Source organism: Protopterus annectens, chromosome 8.part0 (assembly GCF_019279795.1).
Source record: "Protopterus annectens isolate FY-2018-M chromosome 8.part0, PAN1.0, whole genome shotgun sequence".
NCBI classification, from domain to species: domain Eukaryota; kingdom Metazoa; phylum Chordata; order Ceratodontiformes; family Protopteridae; genus Protopterus; species Protopterus annectens.
The window spans coordinates 1,371,226,165-1,371,246,696 of NC_056741.1; the positions used below are offsets into that span (position 1 = coordinate 1,371,226,165).

The window sequence follows — 20,532 nt, forward strand, 5'->3', positions numbered from 1 at the left end:
GTTTGGTTTAATAAGTTTGTTATTATGTTTTCTGGGTTAGTTGGGGTTTTGATAGGAGCACAACTATTTTTTGACTAGCTCAGTGTCATCTTTGTACAGTTTAGCTGGGGTTTAGACATGGACATAACCAGAGTCTATGCATGTGTGTCTTTAGAGCTTTTTTGAATTGAGGCAATGAGCTGTTAGAGGTTATTTCTGGAGGAAGGGAGTTCCATTTTTTTCCAGCAGAGTTGGAGAACAAAGAATCTCCAGCTGAGTTGTTTGCTTTGGTTGTTTGTACTAGCATTCTGCTGGATGAGCGGAGGGATGTTAGGTTGTTATAGGGGGTGATAATTTTAGTTAGAATCGGGGTACTGGTAGGTTGGTAGAGGATTTTATGAGTAACTATGAGTTGGTTATAGTATATTTGATTGGGTAGTTCTAGCCAACCAAATTTGTGAAGATTATTACAATGGTGTGTTCTGTATGTGGAGCCTGTGGCGAATCTAGCTATATTGTTATAGCAGCTGGTGATTTTGTTGAGGTTTGATTTAGATAGATTAGTGAGGATGGGTGAGGCATAGAGAAGGGAGGACAGAAGATGTGTGCGAGCTATGGTGGTTCTGGCAGATGGGGTTAGAAATTTCTTTATCCTGTACATGGATCCTATTTTTTTATTTACTGTTTTGATGGTTTTGTCTATACAGGCATTATAATTCAGATTGTTATCAATGATTATGCCTAGTAGTTTGGTTCAGGAGAAATCGTGGTTCCATTGTTAGAAGAGACTGTAAAAATTGGTGGTGTTTGCTTTTGATTAGGGGAGAAAAGTAGTAGTTTGGTTTTATTTGGGTTCAGTAGGAGTAGACGAGTATTAAGCCAGTTTTCTACTTTGTTAAAGGTAGACTGGGTTAGGGATTGTAATTCTGCTGGAGTAGAGGCAGTGCAGATTAGTGTGGAATCGTCTTTGTGACAAAAGGACAAAAAAGGAGTTGGTGTTAAAATAATTGCAGAGACTATGAAAAGTGGAAAATTATGTTTATGAGATAACAAACAATGGATTTAGAAATGGGGTAATTTAAGAACAGAAACTGTCTTTTTTATGATTTCAGAAAAATTGAAAACTTTACATAAAGGAACAAAAGCAACCAATTTTTCAGTCTATGTGGCAATTTGGATAGAGATCCAAGAAAAGGAATGATATATCAAAATAGGAAGAGGTATTAAAAGAATAAACGAAACGGACAAATAAGGAGGGTAGAAAAAGGATTATACAGTTATGGAATGATCATATGGACATGCAAGTGTTTTATAAGAACTGGACCAGTTGGTAGATAAGTTTTAAAAGAAAAATATAAAATATTTTTTTAGAATGGCAAAGGTTAAAAAAATGGAAGAAAAACAAAAGTGTAAAGAAATTTGCCATGAAGCATTTAGAGACATAATCAGAGACTGAAAAGAATTTTTCAAAGAGAAAAAAATGATATATGAAATTAATCAAGAAAAAATAAAAAAATTTTTTTAACAGAAGTATTTATTTCAAGGAAAGAAGGAGGAAGTGGTGCCATACTTAAATAAAGCTGTAAAAGAAAATAGAACAGTAATAAGATGTATAAGAAATGAAAAAGGAGATATTGTTAAAACACCAAAAGAAATAATGGATATAATAAAATAATATACAAGTAAGACATTTCCAAAGTACAAAACAGAAAGAAGACATAAGTGGACAGTAAAACAAAAAAAAATAACCAAGAAGATAATAAGGGGATAAAAAAGAACATAACTGTGAAAGAAATGGAAAATGTATTAAAGACAGTGAATATGGAATGAACCATAGGGCTGGATGGGATTAAATATTATTTGTATAAAATATGTTAGATTGGTAGAAGAAGTATTTTGTAGAAGTGTTAAATGAATGGTTAGAGAAAAGGGTGGAAAACAAAGAAATATGTATTGAACACCAAAAGCTCAACAAGAAAAAACCAATAATCCAAAAAATGGTCAGAAGCAGGTCCACAAAGTAGGTGTACGGAAATCTATCAGCTCACAATAAGGCACCAGGCTCGACAGATACTAATAACTTAAATTTTATTGCAAAGCAAACGCCAACAATGTGTAACACTCGTTTTCATCAAAAGTATGACTTCGTCAGACAAAGCGATCAAAGGAACCCACAGGTTTAAATACTCAAGAGCTAATCACACAAATTAACAATTAAGTTGGTAGACCAAATTTTAAAATCACAGAAATACTTTCTAAAGTTGTAACCATATATGTATTGAAGCTATGAAATTTATATAGAAAAAAAGGAGAAAAAGAAGATATAAAGAACTGGAGACCAATTGTGTAAAACAACATGGACTATAAGATATTTATGAAAATAATACAGAAGAGACTGGAAAATAAAGCGAATACATTACTAAGTGAAACAGTATTTGGAAAAAAAGAAAAGGGGAGCCAAGAACCTTTGATGATAATAAGGGAAATGGTAGAAAATATAATAAATAGAAATTGAAAGCTTAAAATTTTGACAGGCGATTTGAGCAAAGCATTTGATAAGATGCAACATGAAATTTTATGGGAGATTTTAGAAGAGTATAATAAATTGTTAAAAAATAAAAATATTTGTTTCACTATATGAAAATAATACAGTAAAACATAAGAAATGGCATAAGAAAGGGTTTCCAGCAAGCAGTACTTTATTTGCTTTAATTATGAATGCAGTTGTTAATGAAATAAATTTAACTTTAAGAGTAGCAGAATATAGCACAATAGAAGAAAATCAAGTACCACTGATGTTTTCTTACGCAGATGATATAGTGTTAATCACTAAAAATGAAGAGTTTATAGAGATAGCTGTTAAAAAACTTAGTCAAGAGCTAAAAGTTATTGGTGTATGTATAAATAAGGATAAAAGTAAATGTTTATGATTAATATGAAAAATAGGAGGGATTTGGTTTAATGGAGAAGAAATTGGGATTTTAGGCATAAAAGTTGGTAGTAATCAACACCGCATAACACAATGATAGAATATAATACAAAAAATAAGACATATATGTTCATTTTGGAGAATATATAAGTTGATGTATGAGAAAATAAGAAGTTATGTACCTACCATAACGTTCCATGTTAGTTGTGTTCTCTCGCCTTCTTTCTTGCTTGATGGGTTCGGAGCCGATCCTCGGCTCCGACTCGGCACTTGCTTTAGCTCGAGAACTCCTTTTACCAGCTCGAGGCAGCCCCATATCCCATGATGCAAGGCAGTAAATACCCAGATCTCGTTTGTTGACAAAGGGCAATAACACCAAGCATAAAATACTTCCCAAAGGAAGAAGAAACTTACAGATGGAAAAAGGACCAGGTCTGAATGGTCTTTAGCATAATAGTTTCTTATACAAGGTCTGTCCAGGCCAGGGGGAAGGAGGGAGGTTCGCAAGAAAGAAGGCGAGAAGACAACTAACATGGAACGTTATGGTAGGTACATAACTTCTTAATGTTAAGTAGTCAATCTCGCCTTCATTCTTGCTTGATGGGACCGCGTCCCTAGCACCTCTATCCTGGGTGGCTCAATGGAACAAACTCTTGAGGACTGTAGAGCCAAAACTGGCTCTGTCCCTGGAGGCCAAGTCCAATTTGTAATGGGAAACAAAAGTGTGAGGAGTGGCCCAAGTGGCGCTGCACAAATAGTGTCCAAAGGTAGTCTAGCTTGAAAAGCTGTAGAAGTAGCTAAACTCCTAGTTGAATGTGCTTTAGGTTTTGAGCACAGCTGTTTTCCCCTGATCGTATAAATTTCAGTGATGACCGAAGAAAGCCATCTGGACAAAGTCACTTTAGAAACAGGAAGGCCTTTTTTATTATCCGCATAGGAAACAAAAAGTTGATCAGATTTTCTAAATTTTTTTGTTCTGTCCAGATAATATCTAAGCTGACGGTGGACGTCAAGACAATGTAGTTTTGTTCAGCTCTATCTGAATAGTTAGGAAAAAATACAGGAGATCAATGGATTGATTCAGATTGTTCTTTGAAGCGACCTTAGGTAAAAAGGATGGATTGGTTCTCAAAGATACTCTGTCTTTGTGAAAAATCAAATAGGGGTCGAACCGAAAGAGCATGAAGTTCAGACACCCTCCTGGCAGATGTAATAGCCACTAGGAATAAGGTTTTCCAAGAAAGATATTTCAGGGAACAAGAAACAGCTGGCTCGAAGGGGAAGAATCAAGGATGTCAGCACTAAATTTAGATCCCACTGAGGAGGAGGATTCCTGATTGGAGGCTTTAGTAGGAAAATTCCTTTCAAGAAGGCCCTGCAGAGCCTATGGGACATAATATTATGATCTGCTATCCCGACATGAAAATTAGAAATAGCAGCCAATTGAACTCTGACTGTGGAAGAAGAGGAGCCTGCATGAAAAATCTCTGCTAAGAAGTCCAGAACTGCCTGAACAGGGGCAGTAAAAGGATCAATATTTTGGGCCTTAGCCCAATAAGAGAAACGTTCCATTTGCTTGTGTAAATCCTCCTGGTAGAGGATTTAAGTGAAGCTACAATGATGTCTCTAACTGGGTTAGAGATCAAAGGAAGCCTGGCTAAGGAAGGAAGTGGAGCAACCATGCTGTGAGGTTGAGAGAAGGGATTGACCGGTGCAGCTGACCCGATTGGTGAATCAGAAGATCTGGCACTGGATCCAGATGCCACGGCTGCACCAAAAGGTGATGATGGAGGAACGGGAACCAAACTTGTCGAGGCCAGTAAGGGGCAATGAGAATCAATTTGGCTCTCAAGACGGTAGCTTTCTGGATCACCTGAGGGATCAGAGGAAATGGAGGGAATGCATAAAGAAGTCCCTGGGGCCAATCCTGGGTCAGAGCGTCTCTGGGGGGATGGCCTGATAGAGGGAAGAGGCTGAAGAAGTCTGGACATTTGCTGTTTTGGGGAGTAGCAAAAAGATCGCAACATGGACGACCCCATTCCAGAAAAATCTCTTCCGCTATAGATTGCTTGAGAGACCACTCGTGAGGCATGAGGATAGCTCTGCTCAATCTGTCCGCTATAATGTTGGTTTCCCAGGGATATGCGTTGCTACCAGAAACCGATGAGAGGAGGTCGCCCATTGCCAAAGTCTGAGCTTCGACACAAGGGGTAGGACTTGGTTCCGCCCTGTTTGTTGATATACCAAACTACAGACATGTTGTCTGTGTGGACTGCAATTGTCCCTACGGGAAGAAAGTCGTTGAGGGCTTGCAACGTTAAAAGCACTGCTCTCATCTCCAGGACATTTATGTGCAGATGGTACTCGAACGGTTGCCATGTCCCATGAACCATCCTGCCCTGATAATGACCCCCACCCAATCAGGGAGGCATCCGTGGTGACACTGGCTATCGGGGACGGGGGTACAAAGCACCTGCCTTGGTGAACCTGAGACGATGTGATCCACCAAGCAAGATGTTGTTTGCATGTCTGTGTCACCAGAATCTGGTGACGCATTGGGAGTTGCTGGTATGACCACTGTGAACAGCATCCACTGAAGGAGGCGCATGTAGAATCGAGCCAGGGGAAGAAGAGTAATGGCCGCAGCCATGAGACCTAATACCTTTAGAACCATTCTGGCCTGTACTTTCTTGCTGGCCAGAATGATCCTGACATGAGTCTGAATGTCTGAAACTCTTTGTTCTGTAAGGGTAGCTGACATCCGAACAGTGTTTAAGTTTGCGCCTATGAAGGTAATAGACTGGCAGGGCGATAAGGATGACTTTTCGAAGTTGATTGAGATGCCTAAATGAGAACAAAGGTCTATTGTGTAATCCCTGGCTTGTATAAGCTGATGCCTGGTGGTGGCTGACAGGAGCCAGTCGTCGAGATACGGAAACACCTGAAATCCTTGACGTCTCAGGTGAGCCGTGACCACTGCCATGCATTTGGTGAACACTCTGGGGGCTGTAGTGAGACCAAAGGGCAGGGCTCTGAACTGGAAGTGACTGGACCCCAGCCGAAGCGGAGAAATCTCCTGGAGCGTCTGTGAATTTTGATGTGATAGTACGCATCCTGAAGATCTACTGAGCACATCCAGTTGTCCTTCTGTAAGAAGGGCAGAATTGACTGAAGAGTGCCCATTCGAATCTTGTCTTCCTGACAGACTTGTTGAGTCTGCTGAGATCCAATATTGGTCTCCAGTCTCCCGTCTTTTGGGGACCAAAAAGAACCTTGAGTAGATTCCGGGCTCTGAATGGTCTATTGTAACTGGCTGAATGGCTCTTTTTTGCAGTAGTTTTGCGATTTCTAACTCTGCAATCTCCCTTAGACTGGGTGGTACATCTGGAAGGGAACTTGAGGGGAAGGGACTTTCCTCGAAAGGAATTATGTAACCCTTGGATATGATCGACTGTACCCATCTGTCTTGAGTGAGGGAAAGCCAGGCTTCTGGGTACAGTGATAATCTTCCCCCGACTGCCTCCAAGGAGGGACAGCCGGGCAACACCTCAGGGATGCTGAAAGGGCTTATCAGAGAGAGGCTCCCTGTTTCCCTGGTTTTTCGGACCCCCTCTGCCTCTAGAGCGGCGTCTGTTGTTGTTACCCCCTCTGCCTCTAGGGGTAAACTGACCACGTGAATCTGGCGTGACTCCTTGGGATTTACGGAACCACATCTTCCCACCCTTCTGTCCTTTGGGATAAGGCCTAGAAGGGGTGGAAAAAAGGACTCCAACAGCAGAAAGAGTCTTGCCGTCCTGCTCACACCTGGTCAAGGTTTCCTTCACCTGAGGGCCAAACAAAGCTGACCCATCAAAGGGAGAATTTGTAAGGACGCCTTAAAGGGATCCAAAATCACATAGCCGCATCCAGGCTTGGCGTCTAAGAGCCACACCTGTGCCTGCGGCTCTACTCGCTCCATCCGCAGCATAAGATATTAGCCGCATGGAGGAGTTAGCAATGGAATTGAGGGTTCCTAGCTGCGAAGCAATCTTTTCTTGAGCCCCTGCAGCTGTAGGATCCTGAACTACTTCTCCCAGCTCCTTCAGGATATCTCTCTGGAGTCTGGTGAAGTGACAAAGATAATTCAGCTAACGCATAAAAGGTTGCTGAGGAAAACATCCGCTTGCCGTACCTATCCATGGTCCTAGAGTCCTTATTAGGAGGATGGACGGGCACGGAAGGATCTGCAAGTTCCTTTTGGTGGCCGCAGCCACCACCATGGCATCAGCGGGGACACCCTTGGTAAGGAATTGTTTGTCACTAGGGGCAGTGATAAATTTAGAAGGCCTCCTAGGGACTGGCTCTACAGAGTCAGGAGCTGTCCATGCCTTTCGTGCAATAACCTGCATAAGGGGGTCGAAAGGCGGAGACACCCAGGAGGTGGAGGGCCGAGATCCAAACGCCTCTAGGTATACTGACTCATCCTCAGAGGGATTGTTGGTGGGCCAGTTTCCCCTCTGTTTCAGAAGTTCTAGGATGTCTGAGAAGGAGACATCCTCAGAGGGGGATCTAGGGGAACCCTCTGACTCATCAAAGTCAGTATCCGAAGTGACAGACTCGAGGGAGTCTACATGCTTCCTCTTACAAGTCCTCTTCCTAGGAGGATCTCCTGAAACATCAGGAGAATCCTCGGAAGAGGGGGAAATTCCCAATGGGGAAACCTGAGGCGGAGGATCTCTGGGTCCTGTAGCAAGAGAAGTGGCAGAGATGTCAACAGGTACCATAGAGGGAGGAGCTACGGGAACAGACTGCTGACTGATACCAGTGGCCAGTACACTCTTCATCACCTCGAATGCTCCCCTCCCAGGCAGGTCCGAGAGAACCCGCTCCGAAGAGCTAGGAACTCCAGGGACCACCGAAAGGGAAGTCTCCGAGGCAGATGTCGGAGCCGAGCTCACCAAGGCCGAGGCTCCAAGGGGAAGAGCGGGCTTGGACAAGGGTCCGATGCCACTCACCCCCTCGGAGGAGACCATGGAAGCCCGACCACCGAATCCCTCTAAGGAAGAGGAGGTAAGAGTAGGGGCTGAAGGAACAGAAGGGGGTATCCGTCCTCCAGCCGTAGCAGTAACCATGCCCGAAGACTCCAACTCCAAGCTCTGGGGTAGAGTTGAAGGAGGAACTGTAACGGGGTGTGGACCAACAGTCGTCTGCTGAGACGGACTGTGTAACATTTGGGCCAGTACCTGTGACTTGAGTAATCTACTGACCACTCTCTCTAGGTCATGATCTGACAACCTGGATGACCTTGAAGATCGGCTCCGATGGCTCCGTTCCGATAGAAGAGGTGAAGCCGGAGCCGAAAGTATCGGCTCCAAGGAAGGAGACCTCGACCTCTTCCTGGAATGAGCCATCGGAGCCGATACTATCGATCCTGTCGGCGCCGACTTCTCGGAGCCGACAGAACGCCTCGATGTATCGGCTCCAGCGGGAGCCGATACAGCCACCAAAGTAACGGTGTCGGAGCCGATCGGAGCCGACACCGATGCCTGTGCCACATGGGTGTCGGAACCGATCGGAGCCGACATCAAAGTGGACAATACAGATTCGGCACCGATAGCCATCGGTGCCGAAATCTTTATCAAGCCAGAATCGGCTCCAGCCGGAGCCGATCCCGACTCAATGCAGTCGGAGCCGAGGCCGCAGGCTTAGATACAGAAGCCTGGGCCTTGGCAGGTTTTGTTGATTTTTGTGGAGCCGACTTAGCCGGAGAGCCCTCCGGCTTAAGAAGGCCCCTGAGAATCAACTTGTTACGTCTCTCCTGCAGGACTCTCTGGCTGAAGGAGTGACAAATAGCACAGGAGTCCTGCAGGTGAAGAGGGCCCAAACAATACAGGCAAGAAGTGTGACCGTCTGTCAGAGACATCTTCTGACAGCACGAGTCACACTTCTTAAAACCTGAAACCCTCTCCTTTGACATGGTGCCGAAACACAACACACACAGACACACCAGTCAAAATTAAATTAAACAAAATACCAAGAGGTATTCTATAAAAACACCAACACACACACCCTAACAGGGGGGGGGATGGGATAGGGAAAATTCACTAACAAAAAATTAAAAGAGACAGGGAATTTCTGTCAGAAAAGGGTAGAAATAAATTTAAACTATCAAAAAATTAGTTTTAAACTAAAAAGGGGCTTGAAAAATCACAAATGTGAACTACTTACCAGGAGCTGGTAAAGAGAAGACCTCCCAAGCGAAGCGGCAAACGAGATCTGGGTATTTACTGCCTTGCATCATGGGATATGGGGCTGCCTCGAGCTGGTAAAAGGAGTTCTCGAGCTAAAGCAAGTGCCGAGTCGGAGCCGAGGATCGGCTCCGAACCCATCAAGCAAGAATGAAGGCGAGATTGACAACTTAACATAAGTATATTTCATCATTTCACTTCTATTAGGTAAAACAGCATATTTAGCAAATGTGTTTATGTTACCTGTAAAATATGAGAAAGAATTATTGTCAATAGTGTTTGCAATTATAAGGGAATCCAGATTAAATCCGGTTAAAAGAGGGGTATTATATGTTATGAAACAAGAAGGAGGGTTAGGATTGATTAATCCTATGCAGCATCACTGAATTTATACAAAGCGTTGACATGGTTAAAGGAAACTAATAAAGGACTGACAACTGTAATAATGAAAGAAAAGTAAAAAATTGGGACAAGGTGAATAATTTAAAAAGAGGAAAGGGATATTTCAATGATGAAGTCAAAAAATATCAAGACAAAATCATGTTATGGAAAATAAGTATATGTAATACAGAAAAGAGTAGAAGAGAATGGTATATGAATATAATGAATAAATATTATTGTACGTAACTTTGGAAACATTCAGAGAAAAGAGAAATAAAAGCCATAAAAGCAAGGATAGAAATATGTAAAAAATATTTTGAATGCACAGATTTTTTCGGGAGATTAACAATAAAGAAATTGCCATTAAGGGTCAATATGCCATATAAAAAATTAGAAGAAAGAATTTCCAATCATTGTGGTGAAGTGGAAACCACAGAACATGTTTTTTTTTTATTGTGAAAAGGTAAAGAAATTATGGGAAAATATGGGAAAATTAAATTATAAAAGGTTTGAAGGGAATAAAGGATATAAATATGGATATGATAGAATATGGTTATTATGGTGATAAAAAGGGAAACGTGTCAAGAATGCAGATAGAAAACTGTTTTACATAATATGGATTATTTGGAATGAAAGGTTAAATGAGGTAAAATTCAATGGAAAATTGATATTGTCTGAAATATTGAAGAAAATACGATTTTGGTTATAGAGAAAAGAATGGGGGGTTAGGAATGAGAATAAAAGAAAGTGAATGTATATGAAAGTGAAGACTGAAATGAAATTATGAATGTAAAATTGCAAATAATTGTAAATAAGTTGTAAACAGTGTAAATATGACATGTCTTTTAATAAAAAAACCCTACTCTTTTTTTTTTAAAACAAGTTTATTGTTTTTAACATACAAAATAAATATCATAACAATTTTATACAAGCAATTAAAATAGAAATAGTTATAACATTCAATAAAATAACCAAAGTATTTACAAAGACATCCACTACAAATCAAATCAATTGATTAAACTATAATGTCATGCTATTGAGACTAAGATTTTTTAACAGGTTTTGTAAAGTATCCCATATAATATAATAAGATGTTTTTCTAGTAGTTCTTGATTTTATTGTCATCAATTCCATATGACACACTTCAGTCATAACATTTTTAAATTCATTAAATGAAGGAGGGTATCTGAAATCCAATTTCTGGTTATTATTTTTCTAGCCACTGCTAGAATAGACCATAATAAGGGAAGTTTAACTTTTTTAACACTTTTAGGAACAGGTGTGTTAAATAATATAAGTGATTTAGAAACAATGAAATTATCTGTGAAAAGGGCCTGCAAAAAATCATTGATTAACTTCCAATATTCCTTCAATTTTATACAGTCATAAAACATATGTGCCCAATCAGCATTTATTTCTACATTACATCTTTCACATAAGTTGTCTTTATTATTTATTTTATTCATCATTAAAGGTGTATAGAAGGATCTATGTAAACATTTCCAAGTAAAAAGTCTCCAATTAATGGAAAAAGTAGTTTTATAAGCAGATTCCAATATATATTGTTTATCTTGTTGTTTTGGTGATTCACCATTAATGGAAATGAAATAATTCCAATAGGTATCTGAACTGTAATGAGTTTCTTCTCTGATAATTTTATGTATGTATGAGAGCTTACCTTTATCAGAAACTCTATGTTGTAAATTTAATATCAAGTAATCAATCAGTATTGGAACAGATTATTTAACTGTTAAAGACATTAAATCAATTTTATTAATAAGATGTTGTCTAAAAGTCTGAATTTCTAACCAACATGTTTCTCTCAAATCAAATTCTTGCTTTAAGAAGTCTAAATTTTTTACTTTATTATCAGACAGCAACTGATACCAATACTTTAGATCATTCTCTGTGACTAAAAGAGTTCTTTCAGAGGTGGTTGACAAAAGCATACCTTGTGTATACATTATAGGGAATAGAATAAAATTCCATTCCTTATACTTAGGATGCATGAATATAAAATTACGATAACTGATAATAATGTTTAATGGGTAACTAACTATATATTTTGGTGTAATTGATGAAGTACAAAATTCTTTTAGTAACCATAACATGGGGTTATTTACAATAATATTTTTATGTATTAAAGAGATTTTCATGAAGTGAATGCTAATTAGTTCCCAGTAATCTTTCCATCTTGCAACATATGACTGATCTATTAACAAAGTAATAACTTTTATAATAGAAGAGATAGTATATAAATTAAAGTCTGGAAATGAAATGCCCCCTTGAGACCAGCTATTAGTATGTTTCTTTAATGCAATCCTAGGTCTATTAGGTGCCCATAAGAAATTTAACATTAGTGGATTCAATTTCTTAATAATTATTTTTGTAGGTGGGAGTATTATTGATTGTATTAAGTATAATATCTTAGGGAATACTATCATTTTAATAATTGTGAGTCTCTCTTCCATGGTAAAAACATATTGTTCCAGCTATTGAAAAGATTTTGTATATTAAGAAGACAGGTACTATAATTATTATGTATAATAGATTTGATATCTTTAGTTAATATTATACCCAAGTAAGTTATCTGACCTGAGTTGGGTATATATTTGTTAAAATCATTAATGAGGACATTTTTTCGTGTGTATATTGGTAATATTTTAGTTTTTCTTCATTGAATATTAAACCAGAGATATTTTTAAAATCCATCATTTTATCAAATAAGGACTGCATAGAAGAGTTAGATCCAGCTGATGTAATTAGAACATCATCTGCAAAAGTTGAATTTTAGATATTGTATTTTCATCTATATCAAATCCTTCTATATCAGTACTGTTTCTGATCAAATTAGCCCAAGGCTCCATTATTAAAGTAAATAATAGTGGAGAGAGTGGACACCCTTGTTTTGTACCTTTTAAAATGGGTATTTTTTGTGAGACATATGTTCCTATCTTAATGTAAGCCAATGCTCCTTTATATAGATGCTCAATTAGATTTACAAATGCATCTGAGAAGTTTGTGCACTTCAGTAAGATAAACAAGTAGTCCCAACTTACTGAATCAAATGCTGAACTTATATCGAGACTAATAAGTGTTAAATCGTTCTTTTTCCTATTTGCAAAATCAATTAACGTTAAAGTTCTCCTTATATTATCAAAAGTATTTCTATTTACAATAAAGCCTGTCTGGTCTATATCTATAATGCCTGGGATGATTGTCTTTAATCTATCAGCAAAAATACTCATAAACATTTTATAGTCAACATTAAGTAATGAAATAGGTCTATATGAAGTGCATCTGGTTGGGTCTTTATTGGGTTTTACAATTGGTGAAATAAATGTGTATTGCCAAGATGGGGGAGTTGTTAACTCATTTTGGGCCAAAATAAAAACTTTATGTATTAATGAGTAAGTACTTTTGGGAAGAATTTTATAGATCTCTGGTATAATACCATCATTACCAGGTGCTTTGTTTGATTTAAGCTTGTTTATTTGTGTAATAACCTCTGTATATGAAATATTTTTATCCATTAGTTTAGGCTGTTGTTTATTAAGTTTTTTGTTCATGTTTGTAGTTATAAATTTCTTTATTTTATCTTTAGGCTCCATGTTAATGTTATTATGATTAATTTTGTGAAAGTGATTTCTAAATTCATCTAATATTTCTGGTAAACTAGAAACATTCTTCTTTTTCCTTGGAGAGAAAATTTCTTTGATATGATTTTGTTTATTCAACCTTTTTGTTTTATTTTTAAGTCTATGTAAGTATTTGGGACTTATTGAGTAAGACAAAAACTTATATTTCTCTAATGTTATTTTAACTTTATGAGTTAAAATTTCTTTGTATTTCTCATTTAATTTATTTATTTCTTCAATTACATTTTTGTCCATAATATTTTCTTTATTATTATGTTTGTATGAGTCTAATTTGCTTTGCATATCTAGTAATTCCTTGTCCCAAGATTTCCTTTTATTATTATACCATCTGATACTTTGTCCATATAAATATGATTTTAAAGCATTCCAAACATAAACAATGGAAACTTCAGGTGTATTGTTTAAGTCTAAAAAATGTTGCACTTCTAAAAGTATATAATCTTTATAGTCTTTTAGTTGAGTTAAGTATGCTGGTATCCTTTTGATCTGAACATTGTAAGTACTTTTTATCATAAACTCAAAGACAATTGAATTATGATCTGATATAGGACACAAAATGATTTTAGAATTAATTAAGTCTGTTACCATCTGGTTAGAAATAAAGACTCTATCTATTTTTGAATAAGTTTTATATCTGTTAGAAAAAAAAAGTGTATGGTAATGATTTTGAATCTATCTGATTATTAATATCATTCAAATGATATAAATTAACAAAATCCTTTAAATGTTTTGCATTAGATGTAATTTTCCTTTTTCCTATAGTAGTAGTATCTTTTTCATGTAGGATACAATTAAAGTCACCTGCTAAAATAATATCTCCTATAGAAAATGATATGATCTTATTGAGATGGTGTTTCACTGTATTAATGCCAATTCCTGGTATCCAATATATATTGATTAATGTATATGTCTTCCATTAATCTGTATTGTAACCATACAAAACATTCCTTTATCATCTTTATAAGACTTAATAGTTTTAGGTATGGGCATACTTTTATTCCATAAAATAGCCACTCCTCTTTTTTTCTGAGCGTGTTCTGAACTAACCAAGACTGTATATTTATTAGTGGCTAATTTATCAATATCCTTTTTCAGGAGATGTGTTTCTTGAAGGAATACTAAGTTGGCCCTATGCAAATTAATGTATCTCATTAAACTTGCCCTTTTACATGGGTTATTCAGTCCATTAATGTTTAAAGAAATTCCTTTTAGAGACATCATTTAGCTTTTATAAACATATAAAACATATAATCAGAATAACAATTAACAAAATAAATGATATTATACCTCCTCCTTTAGGTGTACCATTAATTATAGCTGTATTTATTGAAAATATTATGGGATTTTGTATAAGCTTCACTTTTATCTGTAGTGACAATGAGTTTATAAAATGTGTTGTGGATGTCAGAACTATATACAAACAACAATAAACAGGTGAAAATAATATTAGGATTAAACATTGCACCCAGCCTGGAGTTAAGAACTCCAACTTTGAGTAGCGCATACCACTCAAGTTATCCCCCTATCCTAAGCAACAGTACCTCAGCTGCCACCATATCAATTCAATACTAACTATTATTAACTAAAGTTAACCTCATTTAATTAGATTATCTAGTAAGACAAAGCTAAACAATTTATAAATCAGCTTCATATAAACAAATAAGAACATTTAGAAACAGCTCACATTACTATGTACATCTATTTTGTAAAATACACTCATAATCAAAATAGCATTCTAATAAACTTGATAATGGGAACCAAGAAGAGAGAGAGAGAAAGGAAGAGAGAGAGAGAGAGAAAAAAGGGGCATATCTATATATTAGTTTATTAAAAGTTTGTAAAAATAAGTTCTTATGTTCATTTGGATTCAATAACTTAGGCTATTATGGTTCAGACATTACATATATTAGGGTATTCCTACTTTCTGCAATAGAAATGCAGTTAACAGTTTTAAAAACTTTAAATTACTTGCACCAAAGCTTTCTTCTCATACTTATTATTGCCAGTAAATAAAATATTTATACTCATACATATGTTTACAAATCATACTGCACAGCAATGTAAATTCCTAGTTATACATAAATCATTGTGAAGAAAGCCATCTGTATTTTATATATCTGAACTGCTGCTTTAAAATATGTCACATGACAGTTTCTTCTAAGATATAATCATAATGATACTTGTGCTTGTCAATTAGATAAGTCAAATGATTTATAACATTATATATGTTTAAATCATAAGTATGTATATACAATGATATGTTGCAGTCATGTAAGCTTTCAAAAACATGTGTATATATGTTTTACCTTCTATGCCTTCTAAAATATCTCACCTGCTTACTATGGCATACTGAATCATTTAAAATCATTATAACTTTCATATTTTATAAATTACATCTTAAATAAGTAAGTTGTTATAAAGAATAACTCACATTTAGATGTCATAAAGTTCGTTTTTCATCACAAAGTCGCATTTACAGCAGTTCTACTTCCTGGAACAGTGTTCTTCTTGAATCTGCGATGTGTCAGTGTGAAATCAGGGGTCAAAGTTCAAAATGACTGCATTCAGCTCCTCTGCGTGTATTCTGAGTGTTGAAGCTTTTAAAACAACTCGAGGACACTATTCACGAGGTAACCTACATCCCAAATTGTCTCCCTTAACATTCTGGTGGGAATTTTAGTAAATGCAAGTGACTGACACTCATTTAGTAATACAAATTAAACTAAACAGTGCAAAACCTTCGCAAAGTATTTTACAAGTCATTACAGTCTCTATGACAGTGAAACCAAGCCTACAGTTATTTAACATATTATACAACTTATTTTTATATGCCCCATTTCATTTTCTCATACAAATCTTATTATATACATATATCAGTATTATCAGAAGCATATAACTGTACTTATAAGAGAGAAAGAGAGAGAGAGAGAGAGAAAAAAAAGAAAAGGAAGAGAGTAGAGAAAAAAAAAGAGAGAGAGAAGAAAGAAAAAAAGGAAGCTACAAAGAGTATCTACAAAGAAATATTACTTGCTGTTTGTATTAATAAAGTTAAACATGAAACATATTACTTACAACTATTTTAGTTCTAATTATTTGCAATTATATCATGACATATTATTTGTAATCATGTATAAGCAATAAAGTCATGGTATAATATTTAGCAACAGTGTTTAAACAGCATATATAGTTTTAAAGAACTAATAAGTTATTATTTCACTTTTTCCATATTTTACATCATACTTCTCTCCTTGCCCTCCCCCACCCCTCACTAAATGCATAGTTTAAAAAGAATGCCATTATTTAAAACAAGAAGAGAAAGAAAATGTATCAAATTACTAACCTTAGGTCTCTTTATCACAAAGAGAAACAAGTTGATTGATAGCATGTAATTTGTTCCTCAGAGAGTTTGACTATTTATGAAACAAAAACAGTTATTTGCAACCAGAAAAATAACTTTGAATAAATCTTTAAAATATTTGTGGCTTTCTGGAGATGCAGTAACTGTATTTGAAGAGATTAAGAGAGAAGAAAAAAAAATATATAGAACATGTCATTTGTTTTTTAATCTTTTTTGCTTCTCTGAAGACTTTCAAGAAGTTCCTGTTGCCATCCTCTTTAACGAAGGACTTGCCCATTCCATATCTTCTATTTTATCTAATATCTTATTTTTTTTAATATACAGCAAAGCAGAGTCCAAGTCATCAAAAATTCTAGGGCCATCAGGTAAAAAGATTTTTAGTTTGGCAGGAAATAAAAGGTAAGTTTTGAACTGTGCTTTCCTAAGCTCTCTTATTAATGCCAAAAAAACTCTTCTTTTAGTTATTACCAAGGAAGAATAGTCATTGTCAAAACGCACAGTTGCCTCATTAATTTTAATAGGTGCTTTAGCCCATGCAGATTTTAATACCATCTCCTTGTCATAAGATGATAAAAATCTTACTATAACTGATCTAGGATACTTTTTGTTAGAGTTAAAATTAGATAAGGACCTATGGGCTCTTTCAATACCAAAAGAAAATGCTTCTGACAAGTCTAAAGTTTTGGGAAGCCAAGTATTTAAAAAGGAAGTAATGTTGTTACCTTCTATATTTTCTGGCAGTCCAAAAATCCTAATATTATTGCGTCTAGATCTGTTTTCCAGGTCATCAAGTTTGGATTGTAGGTGTGTGTTCTGCTTCAGCAAAAACTCAATGTTAATTTCTTCTTCCTGGATTCTGTTCTCCATATCATTAACAGTATCTTCTATGCCTGTAATCTGAGCCTTCTGTTGTTGCAAGTCTTGATGTAACAAATCCATTTGTTTTGTAGTTTATTCTATGAAGTTATCAATTTTTTATCCAGTTTGTCCATTTTGGTTGTTAGTTGCTGAATAGTAGATATCAGAGACTGAAGCCCTTTCTTGATGCTGGAATCCTGACTGTTTGCCTTACTGGAACTCATTTTGAACAGAGGTGATGAAAGAGAAATTTCCAAGATGATTTGTGACAGGAAAATTATTGAAATTGTCTTTCTTTTTTAGATATTATTCAAGAAACTGATATTCCAAACGTATTTAGAAAGAAAATTATTTCATTAGTTGATTTTTAAAGTAATTATTTCCTGTCAGTGCAGTTAAGTTGGTGGAGCTGAAGAAATCTGCTGCTATCCTGTGTTCATCCTTGGCCACGCCCCCTTTATCCATCAACCCCTACTCTTTTTGATGGGTGCCGAGAGATCTTTTACATCCACCAGAAGTACCGCCAACTCAAGCAGCTAGGGCCTTGGTTTAATATCTCATCCAAAGATTGGCACATTCAGGAGTGCAGCATCCCCCTTATGCTGCACTGTCAGTAATCAATATACTTCATGTGGAATAGAACCTACAGCCTTCTGTACCAAAGGTGAGTGTGCTACCTGTTGCCCCACTGACACTGCTCACTATTTAGCTTATTATCTTGTTCCCAGGAACTAGAGGTAATTAAATCTTACAAAATGAAAAAATAAACAGCAGAAAGACTAACAGGTGCATTACCTTCTAGTATCTGGCTCTTGTACAAACTTAATTCAGAAAGATTTCTGACTGCTCCACTTTATGACATTCCAGCAGAATAAAGTTACAAGCTTTAAACACATTTTCTTTATTACATAAAAATAACAAATATAATTTTCATGTGACTGTTAAGACACCTTAAATGCAATTCTACAGTGCAGTTTTTCTGCAGATTTAACAAAGCTAAAATATAGCTTACAAATGTGTTGCAGTCCCATTTAAGAAAAGAAGAAAAACTACAAACATCACATCTTAAATCAGTTTCTCTCCCCATAGCATAAAACAAAATGCAAAAGAGAAATATAAAATTATGAAGATTAAGATACTGCTAATCCTCATAAGCAAGGTAAAAAAGCTAAGTTGTGAGCTTTTGAAAATGCCAGGTATCTAGATCATCTTAAGCCATTCTGGCAAAAGAATGTTCGCTAGGAGCAAATAGTGTGAGCAGGCTGATATCAGCTAAGAAGTTCAATATGGTAAGGGGGATCCAAGCTGTGAAGGACAAAATAAACAAGTATAATGACTTTAGAGACGATAAAATACTACATAGGCAGCTAGTGCAGTGTCCACAGCATAGGCATAATATGTTGATATCTAGATACCCCAGTAATTAATGGTGCTATAGATTTCTGTACCAGATGTGCTCAGTCAAGCTCAACACCCAGTAACCCCTGGTAGAGGGTACTGCAGTAATTTAGCCACAAGAAAACCAGAGAATACACAACCACAGGTGGGTTAACTGCTGAAATTAAATGCTTAATCAGGGAGATATTCCTCTGATGATAACAAGAGGATTTGACAATGGCATCCGTATCCCTTACGGATAAGACAATCAAATATCACACCAAAGTCCACTCCTTCTTCTGCTTTGAGCCTGCTTATCTTTGTATTTTACAAGTACTACAGTGATTTAATACTGTAATTCATTCAATCTTCAAGGAAGTTCATCCTTTCTCTGCACTCCATTTTGATCCTCAGCTTATTGAGATCTTAACCTCTTCTCATATCACTTGTCTGAGATAACCTCTTTTAGAATCCTTAATTCTCGTATCAAAAGCCTAACATTTGCATCTCCCCTTAATCCTGAAAATCTCCCCCTTACTCATACAGTCGTGTGTCTGCACTTGTGAGTGTATTTCATAAGTATGTGTAGAGTACTTGTAATTATCATTGTCTATTGGACTGTTTTAACTATTTTTATGTTATTGCTGGCTAACAATAAACTCAAGCTGCTTCAATGCCACTGACCCTGTTGTGTATCTGGAGGCTAATAATTTGATAAATAAAAATAAACTGCATTTATTTTATCAGTAAATTAAGCAGATCTTATTATAGCACTTCAATATCTTACAACTAACCCTTTTTCTGGCACTCTCTTCAACTCTAACAGATCTTTTTTATGATTTTTTTTTGTTAATCAAATAAGCCTAAAACATACACACACACACACACACACACACACACACACACACACACACACACACACACACACACAGATTTTTGCACGTCCAACCATGGAACCATTGTGAGTTTATGCATATTATTCAGCTTTATATTGTCTGAACGGAATTCAGTGGAATTAAACTAAGAGTTAGAGGATAAAGCTAGTTTGTGATTTGGAGCTTTAACCCACTGTTATACTGCTGGCCTACAACATAATATTATCTAATCTCTACATATAAGAGCATTTCTCCACTAAAAAACGGGCCCTGGTTGAATGTCATTTGGTCATTACACAAATAAATACAATGGCAATAGTGTCCTTAGATATCTAACCTTAAAGCCAGGTAGGATTTGTGCTCATTGAGTAATATTAGCCTAAGACTTGAAAATGTTAGCTCAAGCAGACTCAGACATTAGAAGTGTTTCTAGCGCTACTTCGAGAAAAAGCACTGTAACTTCTTTCCTGATTAAAGGAAATATAGGGTATGAACAAGTGTAAAAGACATTGTTTAATTTTTGACTTTTATGGTAAATACAACACTCTATATTTTATTTATTAGTTTAATAAATATTGCTTTCTCTGATATCCTGACAAAAAGACTTTTAATACTCTGATGTTGGTGGAAAGCTATAAGGGATACAAATTTACTGGCTGTTATAGTACAAGACTGTTAAAGCAAAATCTTACTTGTTGCAACATTTGATACATTGTTAAACTTGTTTTTATCTACCTTTTGCAACTGGTTCCACAATGACCTTTTCACTGACATTTCCTCTTCCTGCAGTGGTTACTGCTGCCACCCACAGCAGATATTGCTGACCTCGGTTAAGGTGGGCAATACGGTAAAACAGCAGCTCTGGACTGGTTTCATATTCACTGGGAGC

At 36.3% G+C, this 20,532-nt stretch overlaps 1 protein-coding gene across 1 annotated transcript in view; it reads right to left on the minus strand.

Annotated features, from left to right (window-relative positions):
* The window catches only part of DSCAML1 (DS cell adhesion molecule like 1), a 1,743,400-nt gene that overhangs the window by 399,976 nt on the left and 1,322,892 nt on the right, over positions 1-20,532 (minus strand). Inside the window, exon 15 of the mRNA XM_044080956.1 lies at positions 20,379-20,532. Coding sequence (XP_043936891.1) covers positions 20,379-20,532 — 154 coding nt within the window. The remainder of the gene's footprint in view (positions 1-20,378) is intronic.